The sequence below is a fragment of the Pantherophis guttatus genome, chromosome 8, assembly GCF_059756535.1.
Source record: "Pantherophis guttatus breed Tessera chromosome 8, ASM5975653v1, whole genome shotgun sequence".
NCBI lineage: Eukaryota > Metazoa > Chordata > Lepidosauria > Squamata > Colubridae > Pantherophis > Pantherophis guttatus.
In genome coordinates this window covers 12,487,235-12,502,016 of record NC_142070.1, presented here as the reverse complement: position 1 = coordinate 12,502,016, position 14,782 = coordinate 12,487,235, and the positions used below count along the sequence as shown (strand labels likewise).

The 14,782-nt window shown below is 40.0% G+C and overlaps 1 protein-coding gene across 10 annotated transcripts in view; it reads left to right on the top strand.

Annotated features, from left to right (window-relative positions):
- The window catches only part of WDFY3 (WD repeat and FYVE domain containing 3), a 205,675-nt gene that overhangs the window by 161,773 nt on the left and 29,120 nt on the right, over positions 1–14,782 (top strand). For 8 of the 10 annotated variants that reach the window (XM_087875091.1, XM_087875090.1, XM_034431140.3 and 5 more), the window contains 12 exons: positions 1,405–1,458; positions 2,145–2,313; positions 4,062–4,225; positions 7,362–7,510; positions 7,764–7,884; positions 8,419–8,504; positions 8,682–8,762; positions 9,614–9,668; positions 9,861–9,980; positions 11,131–11,248; positions 12,462–12,568; positions 14,563–14,716. In XM_087875091.1, coding sequence (XP_087731217.1) covers positions 1,405–1,458; positions 2,145–2,313; positions 4,062–4,225; positions 7,362–7,510; positions 7,764–7,884; positions 8,419–8,504; positions 8,682–8,762; positions 9,614–9,668; positions 9,861–9,980; positions 11,131–11,248; positions 12,462–12,568; positions 14,563–14,716 — 1,378 coding nt within the window. The remainder of the gene's footprint in view (positions 1–1,404; positions 1,459–2,144; positions 2,314–4,061; positions 4,226–7,361; positions 7,511–7,763; positions 7,885–8,418; positions 8,505–8,681; positions 8,763–9,613; positions 9,669–9,860; positions 9,981–11,130; positions 11,249–12,461; positions 12,569–14,562; positions 14,717–14,782) is intronic. The other 2 variants (XM_034431142.3, XM_034431138.3) reach the window with 1 other exon arrangement.

Below are 14,782 nucleotides of genomic sequence, written 5' to 3'. Positions count from 1 at the left end.
TAGGAAGGTGATAATTCATTTGTGGACGTTGCAAGCCTGGCTTTTAATAATCTGTTCTACTTGCAGACTGAAGATTGAAACTATTAATTGAGAATTGCTAACATACTAAATAGATAGTCCTCAACTTACGGCCACAGTTGAGCCCAAACTTTCTTTTGCTAAGCAAGGCAGTTGTTAAATGAGTTTTATACCCATTTTACACCCTTTTCTTGCCACCGTTGTTAAAAGAATCAATGCAGTTGTTTAGTAGTACAGTTGTTAAGTGAATTCAGCTTCCCAATTGTCTTTGCTTGTCAGAAGGTCACAAAAAGTTAACACATGACCCTGGGACATTGCAATCGTCATAAATATGAACCAATTGCCAAGCGTCTGAATTTAGATCACATGACCATGGGGATGCTGTAATGGTCGGAAGTGTGAAACACTGTCATAAGTCACTTTTTTCTGTGCTGTTATAACCTCGGTCACTAAATGAACTGTTGTAAGCGGAGGACTACCTCTGTATGCAATTCTTTCCTAGAATATTAATTCAGATCATATATCCATTAGCAATTAAGTAGAGCAGGGGTGTCAAACTCGCGGCCCACGGACCGGTTGCGTCACCTGCTGCCCACGCCCACACCCGGTTTAGCGAAGGGAGAAAAAGTCACGATATGTCATGTGACGCCGCCGTGATGACATGAATTGGACACCCCTGAAGTAGAGTTTAACCTCAGTTCTAACTATTTTTAATGGATCAGATCAGGGGTGGGATTCAAAAATTTTAGCAACCAATTCTCTGCCCGGTTGCTGGGTGGGCATGGCCATGGTGGGCGTGTCCTATTCAGCCTCCTGCACCATGGCGGGGGGGTGTTTCCACCCTCCCCAGGCTCCGGAGGCTTTTCTTGAGCCTCCGGGAGGATGAAAAAGGGTTCCCCCAGGCTCCGGAGGCCCTCCGGATGCTGAAACAGGCCCGTTTGCACGCTTTTCACCCTCCCAGAGCCTCCACAGGGGCTCTGCACTTACCTGGCATCCAAAACTGGCCACGTGGAGACTCCTGGGAGAGGCGGGGCGGGTGGGTAGATGTAAAATTAGGATCCGGTTCGCCCAAACCAGTCCGAACCGGCTGACTCCCACCCCTGGATCAGATGCTGAAGCGTCATTTTTCTCCCCTGCCTCCCCTCCCTGCCTCGCAATCCTTGATGCAGAGAAAAGAAAGACTCAGTCTAGTATTTTATTTATTATTTATTTATTTATTTATTAAATTTGTATACCGCTCTTCTCCTTTCGGACTCATTTTGAAGGCCTGACCAAAATAGATTCTGATAGTTTTAGCCAAGTGAACATGCCCTCATCGTACTAGCATTCTTCTTTAGTGTGATTTATTTTCCCCTCATGTTTTCATATTTAATGCCCTGTTTTCAGTTTGACTTCTCAAGTAAGGCTCCGGAGACATCTGACGAGGCCATTCCTCAAAAGGTAAAGAAAGAAAAAAGATATCCACGGGTGGCCGAGTGGCTTGAAATCTCTCTGCATGTTAGGCAATCGTAACAAAGCTTCCATGGTTGGCTTTTTGTGCTTTCTCAGTAATTCTGTTGTTGTAAAGATTAACAATCTACGATAAATACACTTAAGGGGGTGTGTTGCTGTATTCTCTTCACGTCTTTGATTTAATACAGCATTTCTCAACCTCGGCAACTTTAAAATGCATGGACTTCAACTCCATACATATTGGCTGGAGAGTTCTGGAAGTTGGTGTCCCATGCATGCTGATTGGGGATTCTGGGAGTTGCAGTCCACACATAACTGGCTGGGGAATTCTGGGAGTTAGAGTTCCTACATACTGGCTGGGGAATTCTGGGAGTTGAAATCCACCCATCTTAACGTTTCCGAGTATGGGAAATGCGGATCTAATACAACGTCTCTTTTAACTCTTTCTGTCTGTGCTACACACTAATGGTTTGAGATTTTACAGTAATATCACACTGCCTTTTCTTAATAGTTTCAATTTCTAATTCCAAATCTAACTGATTGCCTGGAAGTTAACTTTCAATTGTCCGTCTCCATTATACCTCTAGACCGCCAGGAGGTTTCTGTGCGCCCAGACAGACTTTCTTGAGATCGCATATTAATATGCTTAATCTTTTAATTCAAATATTTTTAAGAAACCTGCACGATACCGAAGAGCTATAAGCTATGACAGCAAAGAATATTACATGCGCTTGGCGTCTGGAAATCCAGCTGTCTTTCAAGACGCCATTGAAGACAGTTCTGAAGGGGAAGCTGCACCACAAGAGCCCGAACATGGCGAAGATACAATCGCAAAAGTTAAAGGTTGCATTTTCTTTTCTGTTTTTTTTTTTTTTTAATGCCCCTCAGATGTCCATTTGGTGTACATTTGGCAAGTTAAAACTATCAATGACACCTTTCTGTTTTGGGGAGATAATTAATGAACTATTATTTTATATAATAATACAATTCAAGGGGTTGGTTATTACCTTTAAAGCCCTACATGGCTCAGGGCCAGGGTATCTTCGAGACCGCCTTCTACCACATAGCTCCCAGCGACCGGTAAGATCCCACAGAGTTGGTCTCCTCCGGGTCCCGTCAGCTAAACAATGCCGGCTGGCGGGCCCGTGGGGGAGGGCCTTCTCTGTGGCTGCCCCGGCTCTCTGGAACCAGTTACCTCCTGAGGCCCGGACCATCCCCACCCTATTGGCCTTCCGAAAAGCGGTGAAGACCTGGCTTTTCCGGCAGGCCTGGCGCCGTTGATCTCACTGTTGCGATCTTGTGAGATCCGGCCATGAATGGTGTGAATGGATTTTAATGTTTTAATTTTTAAATGTTTTTATGATTTATTTATTTTTTAATGCTTTGTAAGCCGCCCTGAGTCTCCGGAGAAAGGCGGCATATAAATTGAACTAATAAATAAATAATAAATAAAATAAATTATATAAACAGGCAGAAATGAATCATTTTTCAGCCAAATGTCAACAGTAAAACCGCCCAAACAAAGAATTTTGTCCTGTCAAAGAAACTGACAGGACAAGCCAGTGGAATGTAAATTGAGAGCAAACCCTACTCCTTTACTAGCACCTAGTTTGGGTAATGAAACATCTGCAAGAAAACACGGGCACGTTCAGAGAGCACCAAGGACCTCTCATCTCAATCCTGAGCTACAAATATTTTCCTTGATTGAATCAGTTTTACATTTCTAATTTAGAGCCAAATTGACTTTTTTAGCTGAAATGGTTTTTTTTCCCCTTTAATATGTAATCAGTATCCAAAGGCAGTCATGGTATTTTATTAAGAATATGATCCTCTAATTCAGGGGTGTCAAACCGCAGGCCGGATGCTTCATGCTCAGGCCACACCCACCCTGGCTCCGCAAAGGCAAAAAACATCGCGATACGTGACGTCATGTGACGTGATCGAGTTTGACACCCGTGCTCTAATTCCTAAAGAGGCATAAAATATTGCAACGGTGGCTTGCACTCTTTTTTTTTTTTTTTTTACTTTTATTCTTTAATCCTTTTTTTCTTGTTTATATGGACGGGCGAATCAATCCACTGCTTGCCAAGGCCACATTTCTAAACATTTCCCATCGGTTGGTAGCCTTTACTGTATTTTATGGTCCATGTGTGAATCAAACAGTTCACATTTTTATCTCGCTTTTCTTTGTGGTGCTCGAGATTATACATCTGATGTCCGCATTTTATACCCAAAGCAGGCCCTTTCAGTAGCTTAAGAGGACAGATTGTGATTTGCCGAGATCATTTACATTTGCTTTTCATTGCTAAGCAACACAGTGAAACTATTGACTGCCTTTGACCAAGCAGCTCTTAATAAAATTGACGTGTTGATTTAACTTTTTTTTTTTATTGGATCAGCAGCTGCTGGTTGCGCTGACATTTTGTCTTCTTTTGGATGTGATTTTTACAGGCATGGCTATAAATCTCAAAAGTGCAGTAAAAGAGACATTTATTTCAGTTGACTTGCTGATTTGCAGCTCTACTTAGCTACCGTACAAAGCTCATTGACTGTATAAATATGTGGTTGATGCATTCTGTTATACAATGCAGGACTTGTTAAGCCACCGTTAAAGCGATCTCGTTCTGCACCTGATGGGGGTGATGAGGAGAACCAGGAGCAACTCCAGGATCAAATAGCTGAGAGCAGCTCAATAGATGAAGAGGAAAAAACTGATAACACAACTTTGCTTCGACTGCTTGAAGAAGGAGAGAAGGTACATAATACTGGCTTCTGTTCTATACATCACAAGATCGTCTTTCTGAAAATAGCAATAACACTTAGACTTAATGTATTTTTTGGAGTATAAGACGCTCCGGACTATAAGACACACCTACCTTTTTTGGTGAGGAAAACAAGAAAAAGAAATCTGCCTCCCAGCAATTTTGCCTCGTTGCAGCAAACAGCAAATAGCCTGTTTTACTTTCATTTTCTTTTTCAGCATAGCTTGATTAGCACAAGAAAAAAAAAATCTGCTCCCAGCAATTTACCTCCTTGCAGCAAGCAGCAGAGGCCCACGCAGCAATAGGCAGTGGTAATCCCTGTAGCCTGAAACAGCTGAGAGTCGGGAGGCCAAGCCAACGGACAATCAACTTGTGCTAATTAGGCTGTGCTGAAGCTGAAATGAGCTGTTTCTTCTTGCTGCTTGCTGCAAGGAGGTAAATTGCTGGGGGGCAGAGGCCAAAGGCTGGGGGCCAGTGGGTAGGCGGGGCTACATTTGGTGTATAAGACACACCTAAATTTTCACCCCCTTTTAGGGGGGAAAAAGGTGCATCTTATACTCCGAAAAATACGGTATATATATCCTCACAATACTCTCTGAGTGGTTTACAATATCAGCATATTGCCCCCAACAATCTGGGTCCTCATTTTTCAGACTTCAGAAGGATGGATGGTCAGGATTGAACTGCTGGCAGTGAGCAGAGTTAGCCTATAAACCTTGGATTAAACTCCAGGCCATGGGCAGAATTTGCCTCCAATACTGCATTCTAAGCATGGCACTACCAGAGCTCTTATTATATTACTACTAGATTCCTTTCATAAAATTGGACATCCACTTCCAAATTAACATGAACTTAAGTGGGATTTTACAAAAGACTCTTTTTACCAAGTTGTCATATTAATTGAGACAGAATGTTCCACAGGAAATCCTGTTACAACTGTGAATACTAATGAATGCTAATAGTTTAGGGATTGATTTAATTTCCAGTTAAGCTCTTCTTTTTACTTGTTTGCCATAAGAATAATTAAACGTATGACTTGACAAACAATATTAAATTGGATGTCAGTGGTTCACTGAAGTTTAAGCTCATCTTTGTCTGCTAAGCTCCTTTAAATATATTTATATCAAAGTTGACTAGCAAGTTGATAGAAAATAATCACCAGATTTCCAGAGAACTGCTGAGCAAAGTTTGAATATATAGGCATACATAAAGCTAGAGATAATGGATTTAAATATTTTAAATAAAATGTATTATTGATATACTTCAAATATAATATTACTAATAAAATTTATAACAAATTAGTTTTGATTTTGTAGGAATTAATTGCGCCATATTTTATTTTATTGGAAGTAAAATAATAATCTTAAATCATCTCTTTAAGGCAGCCAGTTTACGCAAGACTATCATATTTTTAATAGCTTGGTATTTTTTTTGTTCTTTTTGAATAGGTTGCTAAAATAGTGTCAGTTTGCAGTTTTAATCCATCAAGTGTATCTGTGTGGGTATTTAATTTATTATAAAAATATTTTGAATATTTTAGGCTGCACTGAATTATATTTTTTTAAAATATTTTTTTCATATTCAATTATTACTAATCTTTTTTTTTTGAAAAAAGTTTTATTTTAGATTAAAAATAAAATAAAAAAAACAAAAAAACCACAACAACAATAACATAAAAATATCATCCTTACAAACGATCATAGACAGCATCTCAATCGGTTAAAATCATTTCATGCTTACAATTCTCCAAATCTTTATACACTACATTTATTGCTCTTTTTTCCTTACTCTGTCTTTGAAACCCAAGTTAAATTATTTTATGTTCTATTAACATTTTCATAATTGTTCACATTCAAATAGTTTATTTTCAGAGAGCCCAGTATATTTTGAGTTTTCTATAGTTCATGGGATTTCTGCAACTATCCATCAAATTCATTTGTTTAAAGTCAAGTGTAGGAGGAGAAGCAGAGAGCCAGAGAGTGGAGTCAAGAGAGGACTCAGCCTAGAATTATTACATGTCCACAAACACTCCAAATTCCTCCCCCCCCCCACCGCCCCCCGAATTCCGTTGACTCTTTACTAGTAATAATTTAGTGGTGACGGCAGGGAAGGTCACAAATGGTGATTACATGATTCCAAGATAGGGTAACTATGATAAATATACGCCAGTTGCCAAGCGCCCAGATTTTGATCCTGTGACCATGGGGAACGCTGCAACATTTGTAAGTGTGCAAACCGGTCATAAGTTAAAGTAAAGGTTCCCCTCGCACATATGTGCTAGTCGTTCCTGACTCTAGGGGGCGGTGCTCATCTCCATTTCAAATCCGAAGAGCCAGCGCTATCCGAAGACGTCTCCATGGTCATGTGGCCAGCATGACTAAAGGCCAAAGGTGCACAGAATGCTGTTACCTTCCCACCAAAGGTGGCCCCTATTTTTCTACTTGCATTTTTTACGTGCTTTCGAACTGCTGGGTTGGCAGAAGCTGGGACAAGGAACGGGAGCTCACCACGTTAATGCGGCAATAGGGATTCGAACCGCTGAACTGCCGACCTTTCAATCAACAAGCTCAGCGTCTTGCCCACTGAGCCACCTCGTCCCCACATAGGTTACTTTTTTCAAATTGTAACTTTGAACGATCACTACACAAATGGTGGTAAAGTCAGGGCTACCCTATAGTCATTATACTTGCAGTTAAATGGTCATTTAAGGATTCTTCTTCCAATGTCTCAGGGGCTGCCACAAAGAAGAGGGAGTCAAGCTATTCTCCAAAGCACCTGAGGGCAGGACAAGAAGCAATGGGTGGAAACTAATCAAGGAGAGAAGCAACTTAGAACTAAGGAGAAATTTCCTGACAGTTAGAACAATTAATCAGTGCAACAACTTGCCTCCAGAAGTTGTGAATGCTCCAACACTGGAGGTTTTTAAGAAGATGTTGGATAACCATTTGTCTGAAGTGGTGGTTCCTGCCTAAGCGGAGTTGGACTAGAAGACCTCCAAGGTCCCTTCCAACTCTGTTATTCTTTTCTATTCTAAACTTCATCCTGAATTAAAGTGATTTTCTTCCAAAACCAAACAAGAAAAAAAATACAATATTTTTGCTCTTGATTAAATAATGGATCTTGTTACAGATACAACACATGTATCGTTGTGCCCGGGTTCAAGGACTGGACACCAGTGAGGGACTTCTCCTCTTTGGAAAAGAACATTTTTATGTGATTGACGGATTCACCATGACTGCTACACGGGAAATACGGGACATTGAGACCCTGCCTCCAAAGTGAGTGACGCTTTACAACAGTGGACAGTGCAAGAGAAAAATGTTAAGATACATGAAAATTTATATGTAAAAATGTACACAGTCTGTTTTTAATTCCAGTCGTGAGATAACGATGAGATAAATAACGCTGAAAATAACAATGTGAAAGATCATTGAAACAAAATGCCCGAAACGAAGAAAGTAAAACCTACTGAACAACATTGTAGATTGATAATTTCACTTATACCTTCCATCTTACTCTCACTTTCTACAGTATGCATGAGCCTATTATACCCCGAGGCGCAAGACAAGGTCCAAGTCAGCTAAAAAGGACATGCAGCATATTTGCCTATGAAGACATCAAAGAAGTGCATAAAAGAAGATACTTGCTGCAGGTAGTTATGCTGGCCTAGGCTTGTTTGATACGTGATACCTAAAAACACCCTATGGGGTTTAATGGGGAGTAATGCTTTATAGATAGGACTGCATGTCAGTGGTGAAATCCAATTTTTTTTACTACCGGTTCTGTGGGCGTGGCTTGATGGGCGTGGTGTGGCTTGGTGGGCATGGCTTGGTGGGCGTGGCAGGGGGAGGATTCTGCAAAATCGCCATTCCCACCCCACTCCAGGGGAAGGATACTGCAAAATCCCGATTCCCTCCCCACTCCTGGGGGAAGGATATTGCAAAATCTCCATTCCCACCCCACTCTGGGACCAGCCAGAGGTGGTATTTGCTGGTTCTCCGAACTACTCAAAATTTCTGCTACCGGTTCTTCAGAACCTGCTGGATTTCACCCCTGCTGCATGTAGGTATTTTTAGTTTTGGTCAGTTTCCTTCAAGCAAAGTGGAAGCCTGTAAATTAATTTCTCGGCTGAATAAAAACGTCAGCTGGTTGGAACATATTTTTAAAAAGGCATTTTCTATTACAGCCAATTGCTGTTGAAGTATTCTCAGCTGATGGACGCAACTACCTCCTGGCATTTCAAAAAGGAGTGAGAAATAAAGTCTATCAAAGGTACTATAAATCTTTTCTTGGTTTAGTATCTGCAGGTAACCTATAGTGGGTGATAACATTAAAGTGTAACATTTGTTTAATTAATTTGTTCTATTAATTTGTTGCTACTGAGTTGCTGTCCAATTCTAATTGGAATGTCTAGTTTGCTAATTGCATTGTTTTCTTAATTTTTAAAAGGTTTTTGGCTGTTGTTCCATCTTTAACTGACAGCTCAGAGTCCGTATCCGGACAACGACCTAATACCAGCGTAGAACAAGGGTAATCATTTGCATTGTCTGCTTCTGTGTAATCCAATTCAAAGCTCAGTTTTATAAGCAAATCTTGTCACAGATTGGCATGGAGGTTAACAAAAAGTATTTACAGTTAAATTATAATTTTCTATTTTTCATCTAAATCAGAAACTAATTTAACCAGTACTTATGGAAGCACCTGTCAGTTTATTATGTCAAAATATAATTGTTAGAACATGGTTGATATTATTGTGACTCAACTTTAAAATGTAATATTTAAGAAAAAAATAGCTGAATTTCACTGTACTTTGTTATCTAACATATATTGTTCTAAGTACAGATAAATAAAGCAAATTTTGGGATTTTTTAAAAAAAACAAATGCTCATAAAATACTAATTAGTGGATTCCTTTCTTATATTATTCATTTTCAGAAAATAGGACAATTTTTCTTAAATATTCACCTCAAACACTCTACTTATTGACTATATCTGGATACTGATCATTTCCTATGGCTCAAAAGTGTAAACATGAAATTATAGCATGTCTTCTCCAAAAGTTCTTTCAAAGTAGATAAAACTGAGACTTTCCCAAGATCATCCAATGAGATTTGAAATTTGAACCAAGGATTAGAGATTTTTCCCTATCTCAGTATCATATTTCATCTAAATAAAACCATTCAGACCAATTCTGAATAAAATTAATTGAAATCCAAGTTTTCATGAATTAGCGAAATTTTACACTATGCCATTCTGAATTTGAATGGCACCCTGTAAAATTAATCATTGGTATTAACTTAAAACAAATGTTTTTTCCTTGCCTTTTTTGTACTATTGAATTTTTAATTCTGTTAATTCAGTGGATTAAATTTTCCTCATTAGATCTGGCTTGCTGAGCACTCTCGTAGGGGAGAGATCTGTTACACAAAGATGGGAGGTAAGCATAAATAGTTCTATTTCATTTTTACATGTGTGGGGGGGGGGAAACAGAATATTGAAAATGCAATCTTGGAACTTTATGTTCATGTTATATAAAGCAGTAGACAAATTTACATTTTGAAGTTTTGTAATTGACCGATGAATTCAAATGCTGGTCTCTCTCCCTCCCTCCCTCTCTCTCTCTCTCAAGAGAGGTGAAATCAGTAACTTCCAATACCTGATGCACTTAAACACTTTGGCGGGTCGATCCTATAATGACCTTATGCAGTATCCTGTCTTTCCATGGATCCTTGCTGACTACGATTCAGAGGTAAATACAGACACCGATGTATGGCAAAGTTGCAAATAAGCCTACATTTCAATTTATTCCTAATAAGGGCTAGAAAGCTTATTTGCTTACTTAATATATATAATAGCAATAGCACTTAGATTTATATGCCGCTTCTACAACCCTCTCTAAGTGGTTTACAGAGTCGGCGCATTGCCCCCAACAATATGGATCCTCAATTTACCGACCTCAGAAGGATGGCAGCTAGATATTTAAAATGATCCTTCAGCGTTTATTCTAAATTCTGTGGCTAGATACAACTTGAATTGCTGATAGAAAACAAGAGTAACTTACATTGTTTTAAAATGAGATGTTCATTCTTAATTGATTAGTCGTCACTGTTAAAATGCACTCTGTTATTAATTTTAGATAATAAAGTTGCTGATTATAGTTATAATTATGTTATTAATATTGTTAGTGAATTCATTATCAATTCATAGTGAGATTTTGAACTTAAAGAGTGCTAGAGATCCAATAGTAATAAAGGCTCATTTCAGAGAATCAGGGCCATCTTAACAGCATTATGGGCCCCGGGCAAAGCAATGTACTGGGGCCCCTATGACAACTACTCACAGCAGCGGTGAAATCCACTTGCTTTTGCCACTGGTTCGGAAATGGGTGCACGCCTGCTATGCGCACGTGCGCCTCTTCTACGCATGCGCAGATGGTAAAAAAACCCGGGATGTAATGACGTCCCGGCGAGTGGGCGGAGCCTCCTGCTGCTGATGCTACCGGTTTGGTGAGCCATATAAAACCGGGGGGATTTCGCCACTGACTCACAGAAAAAAAAATGTAAATGGTCGATAAAATTAAACATATGTTTATTTTATTGGCACTTCCAACAAAATCGGTGTTGAAAAACACAATAATACTCAGTAAACCTTACAGTTGCTGTATTTAAATGATACAAGGTGCATTGAAGGGTTTACATACACAGATTAGTGTGGGGCCCCTATGCTCGTTGGGCGCACGGCCAAGTACCCATCTGGGCCATGCGTTAAAACAGCCCTGTAGAGAATTACTATAAATCCAAGATGGGTTTGTCTGGCCTATCAAATATGGTTGCAGTCTTCCTCTAATGAATGGTCTTTGCTAATCCTTGGATGGTTTTTATTTCCTCCTTCTTTTCAAGGAATTGGATCTTAACAACCCAAAGACATTTAGAAACTTGGCCAAACCAATGGGGGCCCAGACTGATGAGAGATTAGCTCAATATAAAAAACGCTACAAAGACTGGGAAGATCCGAACGGTGAGTTCTTAGCCTGGGAATTTATCGGCTGTGTGAATTTCTGCGTACAGTTAGTTCTCGACTTACAACAGCTTGCTTAGTGACCGTTCAAAGTTCCAGTAGCACTGAAAAAAGTGACTTACGATCATTTTTCACACGACCATTGCTGCATCCCCATGGCCCGTGATCAAAATTTGGACCCATGGCACCTGGCTCGTATTTATCACAATCGCAGTGTTCCAGGATCATATGATCACCTTTTGTGACCTTCTGAGAATCAAAATCAATGGGGAAGCCAGATTCACTAACTTAACAACTGCAGTGATTCACTTAACAACTGTGGCAAGAAAGGTCGTAAAATGGGGCAAAACTCACTTAACAATTGCCTTGCTTAGCAATAGATATTTTGGTCTCAATTGTCATAAGTCGAGGACTACCTGTATATAACATGTTTACTCTTTTTTAAAAAAAAACAAACTTAATCTATTATCTTTACTGTTTTACAGATCATGCTAATTTATATCTTAATATTATTACATTACATTAATGTAATGTATTAAATTACATATTTATTCATTACATATTACAATTACGTATTACATTAATATTTCAAACAGATAAGCCAATTGCTTTAGTTGATGGAGTTAATTTGGAATTTTGACTGATGTCATGGACATCATAAAAAAGTGGATAGAATAGAACAGAACAGAACAGAACAGAACAGAACAGAACAGAACAGAACAGAATAGAATAGAATTCTTTATTGGCCAAGTGTGAAATAAATGATTTGCTCTCTAAACCATAAGAACATTGCTTTAATATTAACTAAGGTATAACTCATTTAACTAAAGTATAACTCACGTCATCACGTGACATATCGTGACTTTTTCACTAAACTAGGGGTGGCCGTGGCCAGCATGTGACGCATCCGGCTGCGAGTTTGACATCCCTGGTCTACATTAATTTAAAAAGATACACATTTTCCACTTGGTTTCACCAATTTCATTTGGTTTAATTAGGCTTGAGAATCAGCCCTAGTAATCTTTCTAACGAGATCGGATATATGACTGTAGCTTTTAGGGAAATTTGCTGCAGCCCCATTACTAGATTACTCGGATATATTACCTTCTCCTCCCTCAAAATCTCTTAAGCTTATTCATTCACTGAAGCTATTGAAATGGTCGAGTTTACTTTTCATTCCATTCCTGCTTTGATTAATATTGTTTTCTTTCAGGTGAAACCCCGGCCTATCATTATGGCACCCACTATTCATCAGCAATGATAGTCGCTTCGTATCTTGTGCGAATGGAACCTTTCACGCAGATATTTTTAAGACTGCAGGTAAAATATATAGCGTCTTCCTGTGTTTTGCAGTGCTTGCTTTGCAACATAATTCTCAGCATACTTAAGTCTCTATCGGTGCATTGCTCCATGTAGCCATTCGTCATCCTTAAACCTGTTAGGTGCTTATTGTGCTTGTTATTTATCATGCCAGAACGTCGTGAGTTATGTGTGTGGCCAGACGGTGGGCAAATTTGTTTTTAGATGTAAATTAGTCCTGCAAACTTGGGAGTAAATCTCGTGAGTGACTTTGTCCCGAGTCTTGACTTATGACCACAATTGAGCCCAAAATTTCTGTTGCTAAGCGAGACAGTTGTTCAATGAGTTTTGCCCCATTTTACGACCTTTCTTGCCACAGTTGTTCAATGAATCACCGCAGTTATTAAATTAGTAGCACAGTGTTGTGGTCCGCCAGCAGCCTGCGGAGCTGATAGCAGAGTCAGACAGCAATGAGGCTGAGGAAGAACAGGGGCCAGTCCTGGAGGCTGGGGAAGGCCCGGATGAGGGCTCTGCGTTGGAGGCAGAGATGGGGCCAGGGCCATCGGGGAGTGAGGTGCGGACTCCAGAGGCTGACAGTAGAGAGGCAGAGGAACAGGAGGAGCCTGTTCCTAGTGCACGTATGAGAAGAGCTGCCAGAAGGCAGGAGCAGCTACAGCAAAGAGGATGACTCAGGAGTAGGGCCAAGAGATGATTGGCCCCTCCCATAAGGCTTAAAAGACCAGTAATGGCTCTTGGGCTCTTTGTCAGAAAACAACGTTGATAGACTTGTTCTTGTCTTGCTGCACTTATCTCTTGCCGGCGTCTTCTGCTTCTGAACTTTTGCCAAGAGAAGCCTTTGGCAGTTTGTCTAATTATACCAAGGTTGGTGATTAGACTGAAGAATTTGTGTTATGAAGATTTCGTTTTGATTTAATTTGGACGACGCTGAGAATGAGTTAATTCTCAGCTGTTCTAATAAAGTCTGTTTGTTTTGGAACTGTTTGCGTCTAATACTACCTACTCGGGCCTGGGTCACAACACACAGTTATTAAGTGACGTTGCTTGTTATAAGGTCACAAAAGGTGACCACATGACCTCAAGTCACTGCAACCATCATAAATATGAGTCAGTTGCCAAGCGGCTGGATTTTGATCATGTGACCATGTGGATGCTGCAGTGGTCCTAAGTATGAAACACTGTCATAAGTGACTTTTCTACAGTGGTGTCGTAATTTTCAGTAGTCATTAAACAAAGGATTGTAAGTTGAGAACTACCTAGACTATCCCCAATCAGAAAGTGACACTGAATCCCAAAATTAATACTCCTTGATGGATCTCTTTTCAAAATATTTTTTTTTAATGTTTTGAAGTATAGCTATTTATTTACTTATCTATCATCCGGTTAACAACTGTATTAACATAGCACTAGAGGAGTGAATGCTATGTGATTTATTTTGCTAGTTGTGAGTGTATTGTTGATTTAGTTTTCGTCGCTCTATTTTTGTTCTTTAAAATTTTGCTGGTCATTGACTGAATAAATATCATTGATTGATCTTTAGCTAAGCTCACATGCCGCTCTGATCCCCGACTTACTGTATTTTTCACTCCATAAGACACACTTTCCCTCCCCCCCCCCACAAGTGGGTGGAAATGTCTCTGCGTCTTATGGAGCGAATATTGCGTCATGGTGCCGGTCCTTTGGTGAATAGCAGCCGGGCCGCGGTAGCGGGGTCCTTTTACAGTGCTGAACCCCGCCTCTTTCTCATTGCCCGCTTCTTCTGTCTCTTTTCCGCTGTGCAGAAGTCAATAGGCAGAGCTGGCACATGAGAGGACACCTATCTGTGGTCCTCTCAGGCTCCAGTTCAGGATATCTTTTTTCTTGTTTTCCTCCTCTAAAACTAGGTGCGTCTTATGGAGCGAAAAATACGGCATATGGGAGGAGAAGAAAGATGGGTATTGTTTTTTTTAAAAAATATTTCAAAGTTACAATGATGATATCCTTTTTTCCTTCCATAGGGTGGCCACTTTGACTTGGCCGACCGAATGTTTCACAGTGTGCGGGAAGCCTGGTACTCTGCATCCAAGCACAATATGGCCGATGTCAAGGAGCTGATCCCAGAATTCTTCTACCTCCCAGAGTTGTTGCTTAACTCTAACAATTTCGATCTAGGTGAGTGTCTGAGTTTGTTGCAGAAATCACATCCAGAAAGCACACACAGATAATGTCAAGTTTCGA